The following is a 24907-nucleotide window of genomic DNA, read 5'->3' on the forward strand; positions in this document are numbered from 1 at the left end:
ATCTAGTGTTTTATATTGGATAATGTAAAACTTGTGCTTGTGCTATCTTTCTTTAAAATAAATGTCACTTGATTTAATACTTTATCAAATGCAAAGAAATTCATACACTTTTAACTGTCAAAACACTTTTTTGGGCCACTGAGTGTCTGTGATATTGATGTGTATCTGACAGTTTTAAAGAAAAGGCTTAATAGTTCTGCTACTTTTTACAGCTTGAGAGAGAGAGAGCGAGCGAGAGAGCGAGAGAGAGAGAGAGAGAGAGAGAGAGAGAGAGAGAGAGAGAGGATGAATGGCACAAGGGAACTGGTGTAGTAAAACGTGATAAACACCTTATCCTTTTTTACCATTAGTAATATTAATAACGACAGAGTTTACAGAAAGGTATACAAGAGAAAAACAGAATATAAGCAAGAGAGAGAAAAAGAGAGAGAGAGAGAGAGAGAGAGAGAGAGAGAGAGAGAGAGGAAATTAAAAGGAAGGCTCATGTATTCCTCCCTTATTCAACCTTCAGATGCACAACATTTGCATATCTTTCCTCATTTGTGTTTCTCTGAGATTAGATTATGGCCTCGTGTAATAAAAGGAATATCCCACAAGCATAACAATCTCACTCAAGGTATTAGCTTTGAAATTAGTGGTCTGTCATTAAAGACTCATATCTTTATCTTGTGTGACCTCTGAATTATTGTGCACTGGAGCTTTGTATTTTCTTTTTGTCACATTTCCTTGAGTTTAAAAAGCCTAATTAATTTTGCTGTCCATCCAATGATGATCGAAACTGTTAATACTTCCTGGAATTGACAAAATGCAAAGGTTTTTTCAACTCAAAATCCAAAAAATTGCAATAAAAGATCAACTGAACATTGATTAAAGAGACACAAAGAATTGTTAATTAATGTATTTGAATATGATTTAAATTATTCATGGAGATGAAGGAAAGTTATTTCTTTAGATGATTGCAAATAATATAAAATTTAAAATAACTCAAATTTAATTTGAAATAGTATTCTATTTTAACAGTCATTTAGAGCAAATTATTGATATTTGCTCCAACAGTGGTCAGCCAATTGCTGAATGTTCATTGCTTTTTTTTCTCCATGTTTCTCACAATTTTATAAACTTGTAGACAAAAATTAAAGAGGCGCATGTTCATCTACAGTCATTTTATATACGTGGATGCTTACCTCACTCCTGAAACAATTCTTCCAGCATCTATCCATCCACCACTCCAACTCCACCTATATTACTAATTTCTTTTTTAAATAGTGCAGGGGGCTACACAGAGCTCAAGTCAAGTCTCACAATAGAGCCCTCCATCATGGACATCAAGCCAAATGTTTACTTTCATTCCCCTGAAAAATTACATTTATATGCAAATCGTGGTTATGCAAATCATCTAATGATGATAATAACCCACAGTTTTCCTTAGATATTATTGGCTGGTATCAGTCATGTTTATTGAAGAAACACAAAGAATAAAAGAAATAAGTTGGTACAGATTTTCAACGTCATCATTGTTTGTTTTCATATTCCCCCTTAATACCGTCAAAACCAGACACTATTCATCCTTAAAAACCACAACTTAGCACTTCAGGTAGTGTCAGTGAGCCATTTAATGTGTATATGCAAATTGAGGCAGTTCACGTTTACATTGTGCACGTAATACAGTAATTAATGTTAACATTGAGACAGTAAAATGGTGGACAGAGCTGACCAAAAAAAAAAAAAAAAAAAAAGAAAAAAAACTGAAATGCTGAACAAAACTAAGCAAATCAATGTTGTTTAACACTTACACAGCCATTGTTTACACCATAAAGTGACAACTTTTCCATTAACATCCTGAAAATCAGACTACCGTATTAAACATTTTATTTAACATTATGAAAATTACAAAATTGCCAAAACAGACAGGGATAGTAAGAACCCACACACAGCAAGAAAAAGGAAACCACAACCAAAGCAAAGCTGTAAGCTGAAGGTGTGTCTTGTCATATGGTATGAAGAAGGTAGGGAGGAAGAGGTGAAGGAGCTTTGCAGTTATCATAGAACAGTTGGAAGTTCTGGTCTACATCAATTCTTTTCTTCAGGTACTCCTCCAGGTCCATCAATATGAGCTCATGAACAGCGCTCCCCTCCTTTGCATTCTTGGCAAGGGCTGCTTGGGTTGGGAAGTGGACGCGTTCGATGTGTGGTGCATTCCGGTCATAGTCAGTGCAGCAGTAGGCAGACCACACTTCGTCAGGGATGCCAACTCTATTCTGGTTGTTACGTCGGATCATATTTCCAGTAGTGGTAACCCCAGTAATAATGTAGGCAGTGCCCCGGCAGTAGTTGTTGAGCCGTACACGGATGCGCTCTTCGTATTGGCGCCATGGTCCAATGTTGAACTCCCGCACCTCTGGCACAACATTGGTGAGTGCATAGGTGGCTGCTCGGTCATGGGGGTCAGACTGGTGCTGGTCTGGGTTCAGATGGCCTCTCTCGTACAGTACTACGTTAGAGTAGTCTTCCAAAACGGCCTGGCTATCCTCAAACTTCATGTGTAGGTAGCCAGTAGGGAAAGGCAACATATTCCCATTTCCATCCAGTTCTGCAAGCTGAGAGGAAGGTTAAGACATCATTACGATGAATCATGACAAAGAAAGGCAATCTTACTGTATCAAATCCTAAACTCAAAATAAATGGAACACCTACCTGAGGCTCATACATCCAGGGGTAGTCCACACGTCGATCGCCCTCTGTTTTCTTGAAGGTGTATGCAGAGTACATTGGGATGCGTTTTTTAGGGTCGTACAGGGTCACATATCGTGGTTTGTCAGCGTAGCGCTGGCAAATCTTTTTGAGCTTGGGATCAGTGAAACCCCGTGGTGGGGTGCCCATATAGAGTGAATCCTTGCATCTCTCAACATGGTTGAAATCTTCAACCACGGTTGCTGTGACCCAGTGTACGGTGAGCAACAATGTGAAGGCAAGAGCCACAAGGATGATGGAGAGATGCATTTTAGTCAGAAGCACAGAAGGGAACTTCTCGACTGTCTCACCTGAGCATTTCTCAGAATGAGTGAGTGAGTGAAAGTTGAAGCTGTTTCCTTTGAATGGCTTTGATTAGATAAGCAAAGCAGGAGAACTGGTGACACTTTGCCTAGAAGGACAGCACTGGTGTCCTAAGCAACAGTTGTACTCCAGTCCTCCAATAATAGCTGAAGTTTTATAGAAAACGGCTTTACATGGGTCTTGGGTACAATGCATTGAAAAATGGTCAGAATATGAAATAATTATTTCATACCAGACTCATTTTTGACCTCATTTTGAGTGGTTAATGTTACCTTTTTTAGTTAATGAAAAATAACATACAAAACAAAAATTTCTATATTAGTGGTGCTTGCTAAAGCAGTCATCACTATTATTATTGTGTAAAATTTGGAGCGTAACTCATCCCAAACTGATTGTGCTATGTACATGAATGATCCCTCAAATTGTGCACCTTAATACCTAGAACAAACTTTCCGATCTCTTTCTCTATGTATTATACATGTGTGTGTCCTTTTTTCTGTAGACTTGTATGGCTGTCTTTTAAAATATAAATAAGGCTATTCTACAATCCTCATCACAAGAGAACAAATGTGAAGAACAAATTTAGTCTGAAATGAAAGAAAAAGGAATACAGAGAAAAGCCTGTCTTTAAGGAGCCTGTGTCCAGAGTGAACAAGGGATATGGAATGAATGGGACTTTGCTCACTTCTCCTGACATCACGTTTATTTGCTTATTTGATATTACACAAGCTACCATGCCATAGTATGGTCTATCTCACACACACACCCACACACATCTACAGTACAGATACAAAAGCTGATTTTTATTCCAGAGAGAGTCTATAAAAATGTCCGTAATTTTAACGGTAAAAGACTAACAATGCTACAGTAAAAAAAACCTTAATTGATATTAAAATATACGGTAAAAATGTAAATATATTTAAAAAGACAATACATGTAATTTTATGGTAAATGTTGTAAACATTACCTTTTTTAGATATTAAAAAAGTATGATTTTATCTTATAATTAACAGTAAGAATTTATATTATGTTTAACAAGAGAGTACATGTACTTTTTTTTTACAGTAAATTATTGTTCAAATTACGGTAAAAAAACGAAAAACAATAATTGGTCATTTTCCGGAATTCCCTGCACAACCCATCACATTTCATTAAATCTTATGGGAATAGTTATCTTTCTTCTTATTTTTAATATCACTTATCTACATTGGGGTGTTCTGTGTTATAATTGATGTAGTTTAGTTAATGTTTATTGCGTTCATTTAATTTCACATGTGTTACCCTATGGTGTTTAGTGTTTGTGTGAGTGACACTGAGCACTGTCTCTACATGTTTATTGGTCATTACTCTTGGAAAGGTCACTATTGATGAACTTCATGTCATCATGTGCCTTTCTGTAATTACTACGGTGATTAACAATACATTATAAAGTGAAAAGCAGATTTTTACAGTTTCAGAAGTCTGAAGTATTAAGTTTATATCATTAAATAATATAATTGGTAACACACCGTAAAATATACAGGCATCAAAATTACATCCCGTAAAGCCTGAAGCATGGTTACCATATTTGTTACAGTGATTTTCTGGCAACCACAGCTGCCAGTTTTTTACCGTAATTTTAACAGGATTTTTTACAGTGTAAAACACATTACAAATTGATTAAGCATTAATAGAAGTTTGATATGAACTTTGTTTTTTGTATGAAAACTATTACTTTGCAAGGCAATCTAGAACTTTATTCATGTTTTTCCATGTCTCATGTTTTTCAGGTGTTCACAAGTGCATCTGATTATTGAGAAACCATAGACACAAAGAGAAGATTAAGAGGTCAATCCTTTATTGTAGATGAGTTACATTCAGATACATTGCCGTAAACATGCTAACCATGTGAAAAAAGGTTTGTTGTGGCAGATTCATTTTAAAGTTAATTACCTAATAAAACTGCTCAAGCCCCAGATTACTTTAGTCATTAAACTCATTTCATCACTGTATGTAGTCCTTTCATGGTTAAATATTATTAATTAGAAGAAAAAACATATTTCTGCTACAACAGTTAAAACAGTAATTTAATTGTCTGTCTACCAGTTAAGGCTAAAATAAATATCTAAAATATTTGGTGACATCTTTGCATTAACCCAGGGTTACAAAAGTGTTAATATTTACCCTGACATGATGCCATCATTAGGCTTACAGTTGTCAAAAAAAATCTGAAACTTCTTGTCTACAAAGGTGTTCCTCTTCAAAAACTCTTCCAGTTGCCCCACGGACATCTCCAAGACCTCCGATCCTTCTTTCTCATTGAGCCCATGGGATGCAAAAGCTGGGAATTTAGATCGTTCTTCAAACGGGGCATTGCGATCATAATCTATACAGCAGTATGCTGACCACAAGTAGGTAGGGATGGCCACTCGGTCGATGTTGTGTCTTCGGACCATCCTACCCGAGGTGGTGACACCTGTTACTATGTATGCCCTGCCACGGCAGTAATTGTTGAGCCGCCGACGGATGATGTGCTCATGCCGTTTCCAATGACCGATGTTGAACTCGCGTACCTGTGGCACTACATTGGTCAGAGTGTAAGTGGCCGCCTTGTCATCAGGGTGAGCCTGGTGCTCATCTGGGTTTAAATGGCCTCGCTCAAACTCGACAATGTTTGAGTAGTCTTCCAACACAGCCTGGGAGTCTGAAAAGCTGCCAGGGAGATAATCCTGAGGGAACTGTTGCATCTCACCTGAGTCTGAATCTTTGGAGAGCTGTGCCAGTACAATAAAAAGTGGTTTGAGATCTTAGCATAATGAATATAAATTCTCATCTTTCCCTAATTAATAGGCTATAGAATATGAATATAAAATATATAATAATATAAATAAAAAATATATTATAAATGTAATATATAAATATAAATGTTGTTTTTTGTTTTGAAATCATTTGAATAAATTAGATGGTAGCCTACATCAAACAACAAAGATTAAGAATAAATGCTTAAAAGAGCTGAAATGCATACACAAAATGTTAACTGTGCCTTGATTTTAAGCATTAAGCACTTATGAAAATTAACCATGGTTTTAATGTAGTAATATTGTAGTAACCATGATGTTTTGGTGTTTTGATAATTAACCATGTATTTACTACAGTAATATTGTAGTATATTACTGTAGTATCCATATTGTAACCATGGTTTTACTATAGTAAGTTGTATTAAGCATGACTGTTGTAACCATGCTTAATTTTGTGGTAGGCTACCGCTTTTACTACAAATACCATTGTTAAACTTTGGTTAATGTAGTTTAACCATGGTTAATTTTCATAAGTGGGTTATTTCACACCAATCATGTTATTACGCTCAAAAAACGATTTCTTTTTAACCTGACATGGCGTCTAAAAACGCGGCGCTCTTTGCGCGAGATGCTGAAAAAAGCAGCGAGGCGCGGCATAACCGCGTTTTTAGCGCATGTCAGAAATACTCTTCAAAAACAGCGCGGACGAACACAGTGTGAACGTCTCCTAAACCTACAGAAAATTGTTAATAAATAGCCTTTTTGTGGTCATTACAATTGAAGAGTCTAAAAGTATGTTAACTACCTGAGGCTCGAACATCCAAGGAACATCAACCTTCTTGGAGCCGTCTGAGCGCTTGAAAGTGTATGCAGAATACACCGGGATGTGGCCCACTGTATCATACAGAGTTATATACCGGGCTTTACCATTATAACGCTGACATATCTTTTTAAGAGACCGGTTCTCCAGACCCCGTGGGGCGGTGCCCATATACAGAAATTCACGGCATTCGAGTGAAATCTCTTTCTGTACTTCCGAGCCCACAGTCACCAACAAAAAGCAGGCGACCAGCTGTAAAACAGTTCGGGAGCCCATTACATTGACATGAAACGGAAAACTCCTTTGAATAACTCCTTTGGATGTGTCCCGGTGTCCTCATTTTCCATGCATTCATACTGAAATGATAGTCAAATAACCTGCGGTCACCTGACGCACCACTCAGTTGCGCTGTCTTGCCAGCGTGTGGCGCTGTTTGAAAGAACGCACTTCACCGCGTGTAACTGAAGAAGTGGGCCGTTCAGTGAAAGCCGCGCCTCATTGGACGGATTTATCATGTGGTTCACGTTCAGCAGCCATTTTTGTAAAACACAAACAACAAGGCGAGTCTGAGCGAGACTGAAAAAGTCATTGCGACCGTTGCAGATATAAGAAAACAAATTTATATATAATTCAGCATCGAAACTCGTACAAGATAAGTGTTCAAAGCAGAGACATTCAAGTTCATATCATTGGTAGCTGCGGAGCACGTATGTGCTACAGGAGTGAATACTTTCAAGAAGATCCAACTCTGGCTAGTTTAGCCTAGCTGGCCAGCAAGCTCTCTTTGGCACATTTCGCAGAAAAGGTGCGTGCAAAATAATTTCTCAAGTTATAAATGGGTAGCGTGTTTGTGCATTGGCTTGCATGTGTTGGTGTATCAATATCTATGTCATCGGAGGTAATTGCACATATTTGTTAGAGGGGTTATGAGCCTCGTAGTGGAGTGTTGTAGGCCTGCAGCGAGGCGCGAGCATATTTACCACCACTCCATCTTTAGTCAACAGCCCACTATTTCATAGTTGTTTATAGTTTGATAACTTTCAAACTTTCATTATAAAGTATATCTCAATCGTGTTACTGTTAAGCAAATGCGCGGTGAGCTTTACTGTGGTTGTGTTAGAGTTATGACAGCCTATAGTTTTTTTTTTTTTTAAAGAGCAATATGTAACATTGACATCAAGCGTTTTAAAATGGGTACTACGGTCCAAATTCAAAATATTGGATAGAGTTGTCTTCCCCGCCCCCTCCTCCCCAGACTCGAAGCTCACGTGGGTTGCCAAGTTGAGGACACGCAACAGGAACGAGCAAACTGACAATGGCTAGCGACGAGCCTTACACTGTAAGATGATCAGCTAAAGTATACGTTTGCAAATTATAAACCAGCTCATGATTTTTTATAACTCTGTAAATGTAAGCTATATGTATTGCTGGCTTCCATGGCTGCAGTGCACTGTGTTTTCCCACTAACTTGTTTCAAATCTGGCAACCCGGTGGTGTCGAAATACTATTGGGAAATGCCAGTGGGCGGGATCACACAAGCCAAAACACAAACAGAAATTCCGGCCTGGAATGGACAAAGGTTTCTGGATGATGAAATATGACCTGCATTTTTTTGTTAATTTACCCTTGCTTAAAATGTCTCCGCAAATTGTGTAGATCTCGATTGTTCTAATACAGTCCTGTTTGTTTTTAAGTCTATTTATATATCAGCCACCCCGCTCTTTAGTTATCTGACTTCGCCTAATGGAAACATATCGGTCGACCACTATTTGTTGTCACCTATTAACCTTTTTTGCTAAAGAATTTTAAATAAGTATTCCATGTAGTCTCTTAGTTAATATGAGGCCTTAAAGGGATTGTTCACCCAAAAAAAAAAAAAAAAGAAACAAAAAAAAAATTCTCTCATCATGTACTTGCCCTCATGCCATCTGTGTATGACTCACAAAGAAAGATTTTTAGAAGAATATTTTAGCTCTGTAGCTCCATACAATGCAAGGGAATGGTAATCAGGCCTTTGAAAATCCAAAAAGGAGATGAAATCAGCATACAAGTAATCATAAACTCCAGTTGTTTAATCCATGTCTTCTGATGCGATCCAGTTGGTTTTGGGTGAGAACAGACTAAAATATAACTAATTTTTTCACTATACATTTTGCCGTTACATCCTCTAGGCACGATCACAATTTCAAGCTTGATAGCACTTCCTAGTGCTTGACGCATAGCACGAGATGGCGCTGTAGGAAGTTTAAGTGAGCTTGAAATCATGATCATCAAGATGTACAGTAAAAAATTTGTTACATTTTGGTGAGTTACGCTTTTGAAGATATAGATTAAACCACTGAATGGATTACGTTTGTACTGACTTTATCTCCTTTTTGGAGATTCAAGGGTTTGATCACCATTCACTTGCATTGTATGGACCTACAGGGCTGAAATATTCTTCTAAATTGTGTTTAGCAGAAGAAAGTCAAACACATCTTAGATGACATGAGGGTGAGAAAATGAGACAAATTTCCTTTTTGGGTGAACTAACCCTTTAACTGCATGTATATTAATTACAAGTATTAGAAGAATGTTGTTTAAAATAACTTTAAATGAAGTATAGCATGTCACACTGCAGGACTCTGCTGTCAGTCATGTAAACCGACCAAATGTTACTTTGGTTATCATGGTGTTTAGTGATTTGAATATGACTCAAATTATGATGGTTTCTAGCTTTTAAGACTTGCATCTGAATTCTGTCTTATTGTATGCATGATAGTTCCTTACATATATAGCGCTTTTCTAGGCACTCCAAGCGCTTTACATACATACAGTATAGGGGGAATCTCCTCAACAACCACCAGTGTGCAGCATCCTCCTGGATGATGCAACAGCAGCCATAGTGCACCAGAATACCCACCACACACTAGCTATTGGTGGAGAGGAGAGTAGAGTGATGTAGCCAATTCAAGGATTGAGATTATTAGGAGGCCATGATAGATAAGGGACAATAGGGGGAATTTTGGCCAGGGGTTACACGCCTACTCTTTACGAGAAGTGCCATGGGATTTTTAATGATAACAGAGAGTTAAGACCTCGGTTTAACATCTCATCTGAAAGATAGTGCTTTTTACAGTATAGGGTTCCCGTCATTATACTGGTTCATTAGGACCCACACAGACAGCAGGTCTCCCATCCAGGTAATGGCCAGGCTCAACCCTGCTTAGCTTTAGTGGGCAACCAGGCAAGAGCAGCAGGGTGATATGGCTGATGATATTCTTGTGCCTGTATATTTTGCATTACCAGCAGTCGTTGTGATTCAGTATTTGTTTTCTCTGCAGGTGTCAGGAGTTGGGAGCTGAAGGCTTGCCTATGTAAAAACAAAGTCTCAAATTCAGAACATAAAAAAGAGATCAAGAATTTAGAGAAGAGATTTACTCAGCAATAAATACGGCATTACAAACTGCCCTGAATTTTTTTCTGACAGCAATTGCTGTGATTAATGCTGCCACAAGTTCTTAATTAAACAGTGTATTTTCTCTCAAGTGTTTTCAGCTTGATTCTTTTTATTAAAGATCCGAAGTTATTGGCACATTAGGGTGGTGTGCCATCTTTTTGGAGCTTCTGGCTTGATATCCATCAGCCTTTATCTCCCTGAAACTGGCAGCTATTGCAAAGCTCGTACAGAGTGTAGAATTACCAAGTCCACCTCAGCACACAGAACCACCACACAGGTTCTGACAGAACCACCTCAATCCTGTCCCCCGTTCATCTGGTCCTTAAAAGTCCTTTTCTTTGGACGAGGTAAGATCTCTACGCAGTCTTGTGTGATGTGTTTATGTGAATGGCGAAGTCTTAAAGACTTAAAGCTCATGCAAACATCTTAGCAGAGTTAATTTACCACACAAACTGATACATGTGCGATTTGAAAGCGGTTATGTTTGAGTGTTCTAGTGTCTCGTGTGTTTGATGTTCGTGATAATTGCCCTCAGTGTTTAAATTTTCATGTGAATTGTCACGTTTTTAATTTTATCTTCCCTTCTGTTAACAGAAATCTTGAGCCCTCTGGACACACAGAATATGACTGCTGAGACACTTAACTTCGGTCCAGAATGGTAATTCACACATTTGGGATAGTTTGTCTTTAGAGTAATAATGTAAAATACTTCCCCTCATTCCCTATTAGTTGATCTGCATTCAATCTGTTTGGATTATAATGATAAGGGAAGACATGATGAGATGTACTGAAAATATTATACTGTAGCAGCCACAACATCTAAGCTTTGACCCTCGTTGATGTCCTTTCTGAAGAATATTTAATGTACTAAAATTTATGAGCTGCCAAATTCTGTTGTGGGTGAAAGCTGGGGTTTTCTGTCATACTTCCCTATTCGTTTTAACATGAGGAAACAGATGTTTCCCCTTTCTGTGTAGTTTTCTGATTGGTTTTGACTTCTAAATGGGAGTGATTAATGTCTCCTTAGTGCTAAAATGATACACAATCTTGAATCCCAAATAGTGATTATTAGTTTTTAAATGGGTGATTGAGGCTGTCATAATTATTAATAATTTTCTCTTTCTTCAGGCTCCGTGCACTATCCAGAGGGGGGAGTGTAACGTCCCCTCCCCCTTCCCCTGCGATGCCAAAGTCCAAGTTGGCCGACTACCGCTATGGCCGCGAGGAGATGTTAGCACTTTATGTCAAAGATAACAAGGTGGGGGTCTTGTGGCATCTGCCATAATAGTCCAAATAATTTAAACAGAGAACAGGTCATGCTGCCAGCTGCATAGTAGAAGGGCTTTATATTGTGTGCTTTCAGAATAGTAATGGTCTGAATGTAAAAGTTTTCATTTGAGAGTGAATATGTATTCATGCGTTGCCTAGTTTTTAATGAAATTTGTCTATATTTAGATCCCTGAGGACATGCAGGATAAGGAGTTTGCTGTTATCCTGCAGGAAGAGTCTCAGCAGCCATTGGCCTTGGTGCCCCTAACTGAAGAGGAGCAGGTAAGCTTTCTTTAATTACTTCACTGATGGCCATTGTCCGAAATTAACACCTGCCAAGTGCCAAATTTTCTGTTTGGCCTGGTGAATTTCGCAGCATCACAGGCCACTCTGGTGGGTGGTTTTTGCTTTCTGTCAGTTTATGTCAGCTTGTAAAATAGTTTTACATGCTCTAGTTTTGTCCTCAAGGGGACTCTGTAGGCCTACAGAACAGTCAGTAGCACAGTGTATACATAGAACAGCTCTTATTAGCACACAGTCCCGCTGCACATCAATAGTCTCAAACACTGGGTGTCCGCTGGCGTGTGGTGAGTGAAGGTGGATTCAGTGCTTTTAATCCAGACTTCAAATGATGATTGCATGCATTCTTTGTGGCATTTCTGTGGCTGGGTAGGCGAACTTTTAAAAATCAACACTATACTTTGGGCATTTGAAAATGAAATTGGCTTTTTCCCAAATGTAATTGCACATATTTAAGATAACATCATTTAGGGCTGGGACGATTCATCGACGTAATCGATTACAGAAATACGTCGATTTGCATAACGTGTTGGTGCGTCGCAATGGAATAATTAAAATGGCAGCAACCGGTTTAAGCATTGATTCCCCCGAAGAACAAGCTGCAGCTAAAAAAAACTCTCCTACGGTCATCTAAAGCATGGGAGTATTTTAGCCAGAGACCCAACAATGTGGTGCTGTGTAAGCTATGCAAATTTGAGATGGCTTATCACAGCAGTACAACCGCCATGAACGAACACTTGAAGCGAAAGCATCCCGGAGCACTTTGTCAAGACGGAAGCAAGGCTGCACCGTAAGTCCTGTTTACTTTTTGTCTCCACCCAAGCATGACATATTAGTATTACAACACGTGTTTCTGTTAGTAGTAGTCACTTAAAATTGATTTTCTAAATGTTTCCTCATCGCCCCCATGATAAAAGTAATTTCTGCACCGCTGCTAACGTAGGGTGACCGTACGTCCTCTCTTTCCCGGACATGTCCTCTTTTTCGGACTTTAAAAAAGCGTCCGGCCGGGATTTCTAAATTTGCGAAAATGCCCGGGATTCGGCTTTAGTTGCATTATGATGTGCATCTGGTCTAATACTTCATTGTGTGTGTGTGCATATTTGCATTGCTTTAACACCTCTTTGTAAGTCCCGCCTTCTTGCACAACAATTGGTCAATTATAAGAGGCTTGCAGCAACTATTGGCCAAATTCCTGCCTGTCAATCTCTCCGCAAACACGCGAAGCGCTGTTGTGTTCAGCATCAAACAGTTGCTTGACAGTAGCAGCAAATGACAGCTGAGTGGAAACAATGCCCAAACGAAAGTGCAAATTTACAGAAGATTTGCCCAAAAAATTCCCATGCTTTCGTAAAGGTCGAGATCCGTGGGAAGCAGAATGTATGACATGTAAAGCTGGCACTTATGTGTCAGATGCTAATAAAGGTGCAAGTGATTTAGAAGCACACATTAGCTCTGCGAAGCATAAAGGGTCAGCAAAAGGTGAAAGTTCATCAGGTAAATTAACGGACTACTTTTTGCGACCAGGTAAAATTGTTATCACATTGCTTCATTTTCCATGGCCATTCAAAATAATACTATTAGTAAATGAAGGTACACTCATGGCATCAAATATTTTATTTTAGTATTTATTTATGTATATATATGTTATGCTAATAGTGTCTTTTTCACTGTATTAAAGTTTGCATTCATAGTAACACTGTTTTGAACCCTATTATTCTTTTTAGTGAATCAAATAATTTTATGAATCCGTTGGAGCTGAATGAATGAATTGACTCACTCCAAGTAAACCAAAAATTGCTACTCTGTTGTGTGTACTTTAGGCTCATGAGAGCTACTTACTGGTCGTTCATATGACAGTTTGTACTTTAAAATAGAAATTTAGTTTTGTTGTAATAAGTGAATAATCTGAAAGATTATTCTAAATGGACTATCTGGCAATTAAATATTTCATAAATAATAAATTAATACAAATCTGTAAAATGCAATAAAAAAATGGCCGGCAAGAAATATGACTGGCTGGTGGGCTAAAAAGTTAATTTCAGACCCTGCTGATGGCTCCTTGTAGCAGTCAAAATAAACCGCAGAGTTTCTCCATCCCTGAAATAGACAACATTGAACTTAAACATTGAATTTTGTCCATCTATTTGTTTAATATGAGAAATATTGTTTGTTGCAACTGTCAGTATAATCAGTCATCATTTTCACTTCATCTCTCCTACCTTTCAGAGAAACTTCTCCATGTCTGTGAACAGCGTGGCAGTGCTGAGGCTTATGGGTAAAGGAGGTGGGGCTGTACCAACAACTGTAGCTAGAGGGCGTGGAAGCACTCGAGGAAGCCGAGGTGAGTTAGCAGCATTAAGCCCTAGGTGTACTTCCATTTTGAAGCGAATGCTCAGCATCTGCGTACTGTTAAACGCGAGCCTGTCAAATTATACTCCATATAAATGTGAGCGCATTCACAGGCAGTTGCCGCATGCGTGCTACGACTGCTATGAGACACAGAGCATTCTTTTCAGCAGTTTAGATACATAAAGATGTTTTTATATTCCTTCAGACTCAAGTTAACAAATGCAGGTATCTCCACACACACGCTCTTAACTTGCACATCCACTGTTGTTGTTTTTACCTTCATCTCCTGATGTTAAAGGGGCGATTACGTCTCCTATCACTTCTCTGTGACAGCAATGGCTCAAATGTGAGTGTTGCCACCTTGTGGACCCACTAATTAGTGCAAATAACTCCAGGCACAAGACGTGCGTTTAGAAAAATCGGGCTGCGCACGTTTATTGATTGCGCACTCTGCTGTTGACAAAATTTGCATCACGCGTCCTGACTGAAGCATAATTTGTGCTTTAGTTGACAAGAAAGGGTTTTAAAAGTACATTGATCCAACAATGAAATTCAATGCATCTAATAGGGAATTTAATAACCAATTTCAACTCGAAAGCAAATGTTAAACCTAGTGCTTTTTTATTTTATTTTTTTTTGACTGCAGGGAGAGGCAGAGGAGAGGGTGGATTCTACCAAAGAAGTGTGGATGAAGAGGTCGGGTTTGGCCTTGGAAGAGAGATGCTCCGCAGCCAGAGCTGGGATGACAGGTGGGTTTAAACATTCAAAGTTTAACATACTATGCATTTAACTATCTATCTGATTATCTATATATCTTTTACCAAATGAAAGTTAGGATGCAATATCTGTATCATTTGTATCTAGCCAAGAGATGGTTTCTGAGATTCTTCATGCTGTAACAGTGTGAAAAGTGATTATGTTCAGATCTTTTCTTGTGCTGCTCATTAGTATCATTTGTGGTTTAGAGGTGAGCGGCGCTTTGAGAAGCCTTTGAGGCGTGATGGTGGCCGTGGTGGGTTTGAGGAGGGCGGGGCAGGAGGAAGGAAGGACTACACCCGCTCGGATAGTGATAACTGGCGAACACTCAGAGAGGAGCTGGAGGGCGATGATGGGACGGAGCCTGGGGGAAGCTGGAGGATTGCAGGTGGTCGGCGTGAAGGTATGTTCACATGTCATATTTACATGTAATTTTTTGTATGTATTATTTACTTGAATTGCTATTAAATATGTATTTTCTCTTTGCCACTTAGATGGTGGCCCTCGTTCAGCAGGTTGGCGGGATCACAGCAGTGGAGATGGACGTCGTAGGAAGTTTGACTTTGACTTCCGGGATGGAGAGAGTGGGCGGAGAAGGGCAGGAGGTGAGGGTGGAGAGGAAGATAGAGATGGCCTACCTGAGTGGTGCACAGATGAAGAAGAGGGAGAGATGGGAACCTTCGACTCTTCTGGAGCCTTCATGTGCATTAAGGTGTGCTTGTGCTTCTGGGCCTCTTTTCAAATAATCTACAGTTTGTTCAATTTAAGATGCATTGTCATAATTCTTTAACTTAACATCATTAAAAAAATATGAATTGAGCCTTCTGTGACCTTACAGAAGAATCCCAGAGATGCAATCCCTGAAGACCAGGAACTGGAATTTGAGGCTCTGGAGGAGGAAGAGGAGAGTGATGAGGAAAAGAAGGACATCCCTGCTGATAAACGTGAGGAAAAGCTTAGTAATCCAGAATCTCATCTGATTTTGGCTGTAACAGGAACATTTTACCAAAAGCATTGAGAGCCAAGCAAGCTTTTTGCCCTTTGTTTCTGCAACAACTAACCAGCTGCAGCGCTGACTAAGATAGAACATTTGACCATTAGCAATTAAAACCTCTCCTGATTAAATGTTCTCTCACTTTATTCATTGGTTACTAAACTTGTCTCACTTTGTGTTTTTTCTTTTAGGGGAGGATTGTGAGGCAGCATCTGTGTGTGAGGGCAATGGGAAGTCAGCATCTCCAATTGCCGTGTCTGCTCCTGGCCCTATACACCCTTCAGAGCAAGAGTCCCCCAAACCGACTGTCACTCCTCCCCTAAAACCTGCACCCCAGGCAGCTAAAGGTATTTACCAGTTCTCTGTCAGTCTTTAGTTTTTTTTTTTTTTCTTCTTTATTTAGGCTACGTTTACCATTGAATGCAATGGACATGCAATGCAGAACACTCAGAATTAAGACAGAGTTTGTGTTCATGTAGGTGCAGCTCCGGCAGATGGCAGCACACAGCAAACACAGAACTCATCCCCTCCTCTTTCCAGTGGTACTGACCTCCCAACAATAGGGGGGGACACTGAGGAAGAAGATGGCATGAAGCACCTTCAGCAGGTCAGTTTGTTTGCTGACGTGTTTTGTCACTTATGGTACAATGAACAATGCGAAAATGGTTGACCGTAGAATAACTATCTCAAAGAAAGAACTGTATCAATGATCGATTATTCAGCGTTAATAATTTGATTAAGCTTATAAAGATGCAGCTTGTAAAGATGAATGGGTGGGGGGTGGGGGTCAATGTAATTATGAAGCGTTAATCTATAGATAAACATTATGTTTATTGCATAGACCGAGATCGTGTGTTTAAGTACAAAATGATAGCAATCACGTCAGTTCTCACCGGGAGAGCATGAGGTACATTTACAGTCACCAGTGTAGAGGTATGTTTATTAAATATTCACACAGTGTGTTATTATTTGACTTAATTAAAATATTGAAATATCCCACGGTCTACAGCGTGAAGTTTTAATGAAATCTAATCTGTCTACTATACAAGTTATTATTAATAGTAAGTTAATGTAAATTAATTAAAACAGCCTGAATGTATTAAAAATACACTGAACTGACAATATATTAAGAGGAAAATACCAATACTTGCATTTCATAATGATATTTAAACCGTAGGCTAGGTTTCATGTTTTCACGTTTCCTTCTACAGTAAGGATTTTTTCTTAGATGTTGACGTTTTCAAGTTTGCATTAGAACGGTTGGTCAGTCAAAAATCAAACTGTATATACACTGATGAGATTTGCTTTATTGATTTTGCTTTAAAAAACGTATTCGTTGGGGGTCTCGTGATGTCATGCAAGGATCAGAAGGATGTGAACGGCGAGCTTTGCGCACTTTGCTTGTTTTAATACTTTTAATAATATAAACCGGTGAGATTCGATACACTCTGTTCCATAACTGTTCTAGGAGGACAATATGTCAAAGAATTCAAAATCCGCGGGCTCTGGAGACATTAAAAGACACTTACGTGCTCAAGCTGATGCTCCCAAGCAGGCCACAAGCCTGGGAGTTCACTTAGTTGGGGAGGTGCGGGAAATGCGGCGAGAGATGCTGTACATGTCGGCAATGCTTGACGGAGGTTGTTGCTGACTTGGAGGTTCTTGCTGTGATGCGTCGATCGATCACTGCCATGGAGGCGAAGTTCTCTGATGTGGTTACAAGAGTGGGGGATGTTGAGAAACAGATCAAACACCTGGAGTCATCGGAGAGGGAATTATCTGCTAATCCGCTAGCAACCAAGGTGGATTTGGAGTGTGTCTGGGAGAAGTTGGAGGAGTTCCTGAGGGTGAAGAGGGACAGGATATGTTGAAGTTCCTGGATGGACTCTTTCCGAATCTGCTCGACATAGCAGGCCATAAGCTCGAATTTGAGCGAGCTCATGGGGTTCCAATCAATTCTGCCAAATTTCTGAGATCATCCGATAAAGATCTTGTATTGTGTAAGGCAAGGAGTAAAGGAAGGCTTTCTTGGAAGAACCACAGCAAAATTTCTGAGAGCATCCGATAAAGATCTTGTGTTGTGTAAGGCAAGGAGTAAAGGAAAGCTTTCTTGGAAGAACCACAGCATTTTCTTGTTCCCAGACTTTGCGAATTCGACGAGAAAAACATGATCGATTCAAGGAATGCAAGAAACTTTTACATCAACGAAAGGTCTCTTTTGCACTGATATTCCTGGCCAAATTGAGAATAGATGCTAAGGATGGCTGTAAAACATTAACATGCCCACAGCAAGCAATGTCCTTCATAAATTTAATGGAGTAAGTCATCTTGTTGTACTCGTGCAGTTGAGTGGGTCGGCTCACTGAATATTCGCTTGATTGTTTTCGTAATCTGCGCGCTCTTTTTGTGTTGGTTCCGCTTAGCAGCTGGAGTTTATTTTGTAGAGTATCACACCTTCAGGACAGTTTTTGTGCTTATTCCGCCTATTGGCTGGAGTTTGTTTTATAGATTATCTTTTGCTGTGTAATTTTGAGCGTAAGAAATAATATATATTGTTTCTTCAAGAAACTTATCTTTATCTGCAGGAAGCTGAAAAATTTGGGAAGATATGGGGTGGGGATGTTTTCTATAGTGCTGGCTCTAGTAAGAGCAGGGGAGTCATTACACTGATAAGTAAATATCTACAATTCAAATGTCTAACAGATTAAAGCTAAATTAGGAAGACTCATTGTTTTAGCTGAAATTCAGGGGCAAAGTCTTATTTTGGCTAATATTTATGCTCCTAACGTTGATGATCAGGGCTTTTTTATAGATCTTGAAGGGATGTTGCATGCCGCTGGCATGTTGCATGCCGCTGTAGACTTTAATCTTTTGATGGACTCAGTCCTAGATCATAATGAAGCAAAAGTGTGCAAGCCCCCTAGAGCAAAATTGACGCGTCACAGGATGTGTAAAGAATCTTGGTCTTACATATATTTGGAGACTTTTGAACCCATCTGGGAGGGACTATGAATTTTTTTCATCAGTCCATAAGATTTACTCTAGATCTTTTTTTTTATTTTTTTATATATATATCTAAAGTCCCTCATTTCATCTGTTGCTGATTGCTCAGTTGGAAACATTTTAGTCTCAGATCACACCCTGGGGTTTTTAGAGGTGTTGCCACATATGGAGAAAAGGAAATCATATAGTTGGCGCTTTAATGTATTCCTTTTGCAAAATCCTGAATTCCAACAAATGCTAAAGTCTGGGATCAGTGTCTACTTGGAGACCAACTGGTCCTCAGTATCCTCTGTGGGTGTGGCTTGGGAGGCACTTAAGGCGGTCCTTAGGGGCCGGATCATACAGTATGCCTCGTTCACCAAAACATCCAAAGCACAAGAACTCGTGGAATTGGAAGGGAATATTAAAAGTGCCAAGGCAGAGCTGAAGTGCCGAATGTCGTCTAATGGCCTCAGGGAATTGACCCGATTGAAATACAGATATAATACTATTTTGTCGCAGAAGGTAGAGTTTTGGCTATTCAGGGCAAGACAGTCATACTTTCAGTCAGGGGACAAGGCAGGAAAACCTCTGGCTAGATATACAGTACTGTGCAAAAGTCTTAGGCATATAAGATGTTTCACAAAACCATTTGTCTTAAGATGGTTATTTATATCTTCAGCTTTAGTGTGTTAATAGGAAATATAAATGTTAGACTCCTAAACATTACTTTTGCAAATAGAAAAGATTAGAATAAAAGAACAGGGAGCCCTGCAACAGATGTCATAGCCCCCACAAAACCCCCCACTGAACATCATGTCAGTCTGAGATTACATGGAGACAGAAGCAATTGAGACAGCCTTAATAGAAGAAATGTGGCAAATTCTCCAAGAAGCTTGGAACATCCTATCTGTCAACAACCAAGAAAAACTGTGTCCAGGTGTACCTAGGAGAATTGGTGCTGTTTTAAAGGCAAAGGTGGTCACACCAAATATTGATTTAGCTTTTTTTTTTTAATGTTTACTGGACTTTGTATGACATTAAATGATAAATGAAAACTATTTATGTCATTATTTTTGAAGACTCAAAATGTTTCACAAGTGCTTAAAACTTTTGCACAGTACTGTATAAAACAGAGAGAGTCTTTTTCTACCATTCCCTCAGTGAAATCTGCTGGTGGTGAAATATTTACCTCAGCCATTGATCTTAATAATGCTTTTAAAGTATTCTGTCATGATCTCTATAGTTTCAAGTCTTTGTCTACTGATGAGGATGTTAGAAACCTTGTGGAACCATTAGAACTTCCTAAACTGACGACTGAGCAAACAAATTCTCTTGATTCTGAGATAACCTTGGAGGAGCTTGACAAGGTAATTAAGGCCTTGCCTTTAGGCAAGGCTCTGGGGCCAGACGGCTTTTCCACTGAATTGTTTAGATCTTATGCTACAGAACTGGCTCCACATTTGCTAGAAGTTTATACGGAATCATTAAAGAATGGTAAGCTTCCGCCAACCATGACGCAAACCTGGATCAGTCTGATTCTTAAAAAGGACAAAGATCCAAGCGAGTGTAAGAGTTACCGTCCAATTTCCTTGATCCAGCTAGACATGAAAATATTGTCAAAAATTTTGGCTAACCGATTTAGTAAAGTTATGACATCTCTTATACATATAGATCAGGTGTGGTTTATTCGGGGCCGTAACTCTTCTGCTAACATTAGGCGTTTCATTAATGTCATGTGGGCAGTGGCGAACGATCAGACTCCGGTCGCTGCCATCACACTTGACGTTGAAAAGGCATTTGATATGGTGGAATGGGATTATCTTTTTAAGATTTTGGAAATGTACGGGTTCGGGAGTACTTTTATTGGGTGGATTAAGTTACTTTATAGACACCCGGTAGCGGCGGTTCAAACGAATTGATTAATTTCAGATTATTTTGTTCTGGATAGGGGCACCTTATTGTTCTGACTTGCCCTGGAACTATTAGCAGCTGTGATAAGAAAGGATGATGATTTTCCAGGGGTGATGGTGGGAGGTGTGGTGCATAAGCTTTTGCTTTACGCAGACGATATTTTATTTGTCTCCAACCCTACTAGATCTATGTCTTGCTTCCAGAGATTTATTAATTCCTTTTTTAAATTCTCAGGATATAGAGTGAATTGGACTAAATCCAAAGCTTTGGATCTGACAGCGTATTGCCCTGTAATGGCTTTTCAACTGGGTGCCTTCCAGTGGCCCAAGCAGGGCATTAAGTATTTGGGCATTTTATTTCCAGAAAATTTGAGTGATTTAGTTAGTTAATTTCACCCTTTAATAAAAAGGTTTTCGAGTGATGTGGACAGGTGGGATTCATTACATTTATCTATGTACACTATCTATCTGGGAAGGTTAATGTTATAAAAATGAATTGTAATCCAAAATTCAACTACCTACTACAGTCTCTCCCCATTGAAATTCCCCTCTTTATTTTAAACAATTTGATAGTATAGTTAAATCCTTTATTTGGAATGGTAAACGCCTTTCAGTAAGTTACATGGGCCAATTGACAAAGGTGGGTTAGGTCTCCCCAAGATTTTGTTTACTATTATGCTTTTGGCTTCCACCTGAGAGAGCCCCTCCCTGGCTCTTTAATGAACAAGAGGTCCTTGCCCCTATCTTGCCATTGCAAAGTCTTTTTACCAAGCTGCCCGGAGAAGTAAAGACACATCCTGTTATCTCGCATGCATTTAGTGCGGACAAAAGTTTCCTGCGTGTTCAATTCGGACATTTACCTGAACATTGCCGCAAGTATTTGGTTGAACCCTAAATTGTGCATTAACAAGTCCCCTTTCTGCTGGACAGAATGGATTGAGAAGTATGTTACTATGCTGGGTGACCTGTATGAAATTGGAGCATTGAGATCCTTTGAAAATATAATACAACAGTTTTATATTTCTGCAGGTACTTACAGCTGCGTCGTCTACACTGTACCACCTTTGGGTGTAGTACGCAGACCCTTAAAGCGGCAGACACTCTTGAGATGGTGCTTGCTGCTTTTAGAAAAGGTCATGAAGCTTCAGCGTACTATTCCTGGCTAATTCAGAGTCTAGGGGACGGGGTTTTAACATCTCTTAAGTTATGGGAGAGAGACTTGAATTTATGGAATCAATAAAAATTGTTAATGATAAAAAATGTCATTAATTTATTGAACCACGAAAAACATAAGTAATTTATTAATTCAAATTGCAGTTTAAACAAAAAAAGCAGTAAAATAACGAAGTGATCAACCACCTTATTTAAACATTTACCGTCTCCAACGGCTATATTTGCCATCATGCAAATATCCGTCAAGGACACCAGGTGGAAAATTTCTAATAGCCTACAGATTAAGAACTAAAGACAATTACACAGTTGAAGTCAGAAGTTTACATATACTTATGTTGAAGACATTAACTAATTTATTAACCACTCCACTGATTTAATATTAGCAAATGATAGTTTTTGCAAGTACTTTAGGACATCTACTTTGTGCATGACACAAGTACTTTTTCCAACAATTGTGTACAGACAAATTGTTTCACTTTTAATTGACTATATCACAAATCCAGTGGGTCAGAAGTTTACATACACTAAGTTAACTGTGCCTTTAATCAGCTTGGAAAATACCACAAAATGATGTCAAGCCTTTAGACAATTAGCTTCTGATAGGTGTACTGAATTGGAGGTGTATTTTAAGGCCTACCTTCAAACTCAGTGCCTCTTTGCTTGAAAAAGAAATCAGCCAAGACCTCCGAAATGTTTTTTGGACCTCTACAACTCTGGACCTAAGACAGGAAATGTTTTCTATGATTAAATGTCAGGAATTGTGAAAAACTTGGTTTAAATATATTTGGCTATGGTGTATGTAAACTGCTGACTTCAACTGTACATGTAAAGACAATAATAATCATAATAAGCCTAATAAATTCCCCTGTGTTCCCAAAATAATGCTGCCAAATGTGTGTTCTTATCAAATTTGTGTTTGTATTGCATTTTGGTAATACAGTTAATGCTGCCCAAAGAAAAGAAACTAGAACTAAATTTTAGCTTCAAGGTGAATGTGACTTGTATTACTTTATGATTTAATCACTTTTATCTTTGAACCTGCAGAGCTGTGTTCACAATGCATGCTAACTGCATGGAAATAAAGTGAACTATACTCCCAGCACCTACTGAGATGATCAGAGATAATTTTTCAGCATTCTCATACACAACATTATTCTTGCAAAAGTTTTCAGATTAATGAAAAAGAGAAAAAAAAGAGTGAAAACTCTTTACATGTGCTTGTTCCACAAGACAGGCTTGTGCTGCACACCTCTGAGCAAACAGCAAATCAGACACAAGCACTGACGGCTTTTCTTTTGTCTGTTCTTAAAAATATAATAAAGTGTGTTTCTTCAAGCGCATGTCTTTGTGACTAACAGCATTTCTTGTCATGTGTCACTCCGAGACGTCTTACAGGTCGCCCGCCTGTTGCGGGTAGATGAGCAAAATTACCAGCACATTAAATAAATTTGGACGAGGAGCTTGCGGACTGGATTCAGCCTCGTCGCATTTTGCGGTTGGCAGGTGCTAGTTTCACACGCTGGGCTACTGTTTAATATATTTGCCGACTTCCCAGATCCATGGTTTTGCCATTTCCCAATATTGTCGATCATCGTCTGTCAATGAGTGTCGCAATTGGGATCTTTTTAAGACATTGTCGATATCCGATAACATCGTCCTATCACCCAGTCCTACAGGGCAACACCTTGAACTCTTCATCATGTTCCTCAAACCATTCACGAACAATGTGTGCAGTGTGGCAGGGTGCATTATCCTGCTGAAAGAGGCCATTGCCATCAGGGAATACCATTGCCATGAAGGGGTATACCTAGTCTGCAACGATGTTTAGGTAGGTGGCACATGTCAAATTGACGTCCACATGAATGGCCGGACCCAGGGTTTCCCAGCAGAACATTGCCCAGAGCATCACACTTCCTTCACCGTCTTGTCATCTTCCTACAGTGCATCCTGGTGCCATCACTTCCCCAGGTAAACAACGTACACAGCAGTCCACATGATGTAAAAGAAAACGGGACTCATCGGACCAGGCGACCTTCTTCCACTGCTCCAAGGTCCAGTTCCAACCCTTGCGTGCCCATGGTAGATACTTTTGATGGTGGAGAGGGGTCATCATGGGCACTCTGACCTGTCTGTGGCTACGCAGCCCCATACACAGCAGGATGCGATGCACTGTGTGTTTTGACACTTTCCTCCTGTAACCATCATTAAAATTTTCTGTGACTTGTGCCACAGTAGACCTTCTGTCATTTCGGACCAGACAGGATAGCCTTCGTTGCCCTTATGCATCGATGAGCCTTGGGCACCCAACACCCTGTTGCCGGTTTGTGGTCTGTCCCTCCTCAGACCACTGTCGGTAGGTACTCTCCACTGCTGACCGGGAGCAACCCACAAGCCTTGCCATTTCAGAGATGCTCTGACCCAGTCATCTGGACATAACAATTTGGCCCTTGTCAAAGTCACTCAGGTCTTTACTCCTGCCCATTTCTCCTGCATTCAACACATTGACTACGAGAACTGATTGTTCACTTACCATCTAATCAATCCAGACCTTGACATGTGGTCAGCTTTATTCGCTTCATCTGTGAGTGGTCAATGTTTTGGCTCATTGGTATAAAGCTTTGATTAAAGAAAAATGTGTCTTGCATTTTTTTTTTGTTTCAAGCTGTTCACCACTTACAGTGTATTATTTTTGCAATATAAATTTTGTCTTAAAATTTGCAACCCTTCTTCCCATTAATCATTGTTCTTTGCAACAAATTCTGTCTGGTCTGTTTAAAGGAGGCTGAAAAAATGGTGGCGTCTCTGCAGGATACGTCCCTCGAGGAGGAATGTTTTACTCAAGCACTTCAGGAGAGCCACATCACTGTGGCACACACACTCACACACCCCACTGCGCACACGCACTCTCATTCCACCCCACATATGCTCCCACATTCTGCCAGCGCTCTGCCCCTCTCCCACGAGTCCGCCATGAAGTGGTTCTACAAAGACCCTCAAGGAGAGATTCAAGGTAACGCTCTCTCAAGCAAGTAAATGTTCTTGACTCGGGGCATTTAATGATTTCATTAATGCCATGTT

General features: G+C 39.5%; 3 protein-coding genes across 4 annotated transcripts in view; 1 reads left to right on the forward strand and 2 right to left on the reverse strand.

Annotated features, from left to right (window-relative positions):
- Positions 1–1477: 1477 nt before the first annotated feature.
- LOC127433685 (endonuclease domain-containing 1 protein-like) lies at positions 1478–3048 on the reverse strand. Its single transcript, XM_051685777.1, has 2 exons — positions 2695–3048; positions 1478–2597 (listed from the first exon to the last, which is right to left on the reverse strand). The coding sequence occupies exons 1-2, from the start codon at positions 2998–3000 to the stop codon at positions 1989–1991; spliced, it is 915 nt and encodes a 304-aa protein (XP_051541737.1). The 5' UTR covers positions 3001–3048; the 3' UTR covers positions 1478–1988.
- Positions 3049–4874: 1826 nt separating this feature from the next.
- Positions 4875–7062, reverse strand: LOC127433608 (endonuclease domain-containing 1 protein-like). Its single transcript, XM_051685643.1, has 2 exons — positions 6637–7062; positions 4875–5807 (listed from the first exon to the last, which is right to left on the reverse strand). The coding sequence occupies exons 1-2, from the start codon at positions 6925–6927 to the stop codon at positions 5214–5216; spliced, it is 885 nt and encodes a 294-aa protein (XP_051541603.1). The 5' UTR covers positions 6928–7062; the 3' UTR covers positions 4875–5213.
- A 131-nt stretch (positions 7063–7193) lies between these two features.
- LOC127433540 (GRB10-interacting GYF protein 1-like) overlaps positions 7194–24907 on the forward strand; it is a 32340-nt gene continuing 14626 nt past the window's right edge. For both annotated transcript variants that reach the window (XM_051685550.1, XM_051685551.1), the window contains exons 1-13: positions 7194–7456; positions 9975–10437; positions 10685–10748; positions 11219–11348; positions 11546–11641; positions 13889–14003; positions 14658–14760; positions 14977–15170; positions 15262–15479; positions 15606–15711; positions 15953–16108; positions 16241–16368; positions 24608–24839. In XM_051685550.1, the coding sequence (XP_051541510.1) occupies positions 10714–10748; positions 11219–11348; positions 11546–11641; positions 13889–14003; positions 14658–14760; positions 14977–15170; positions 15262–15479; positions 15606–15711; positions 15953–16108; positions 16241–16368; positions 24608–24839 (1513 nt within the window). In that variant the 5' untranslated portion in view covers positions 7194–7456; positions 9975–10437; positions 10685–10713. The remainder of the gene's footprint in view (positions 7457–9974; positions 10438–10684; positions 10749–11218; positions 11349–11545; positions 11642–13888; positions 14004–14657; positions 14761–14976; positions 15171–15261; positions 15480–15605; positions 15712–15952; positions 16109–16240; positions 16369–24607; positions 24840–24907) is intronic.

This window comes from Myxocyprinus asiaticus, chromosome 43, assembly GCF_019703515.2.
Source record: "Myxocyprinus asiaticus isolate MX2 ecotype Aquarium Trade chromosome 43, UBuf_Myxa_2, whole genome shotgun sequence".
NCBI lineage: Eukaryota > Metazoa > Chordata > Actinopteri > Cypriniformes > Catostomidae > Myxocyprinus > Myxocyprinus asiaticus.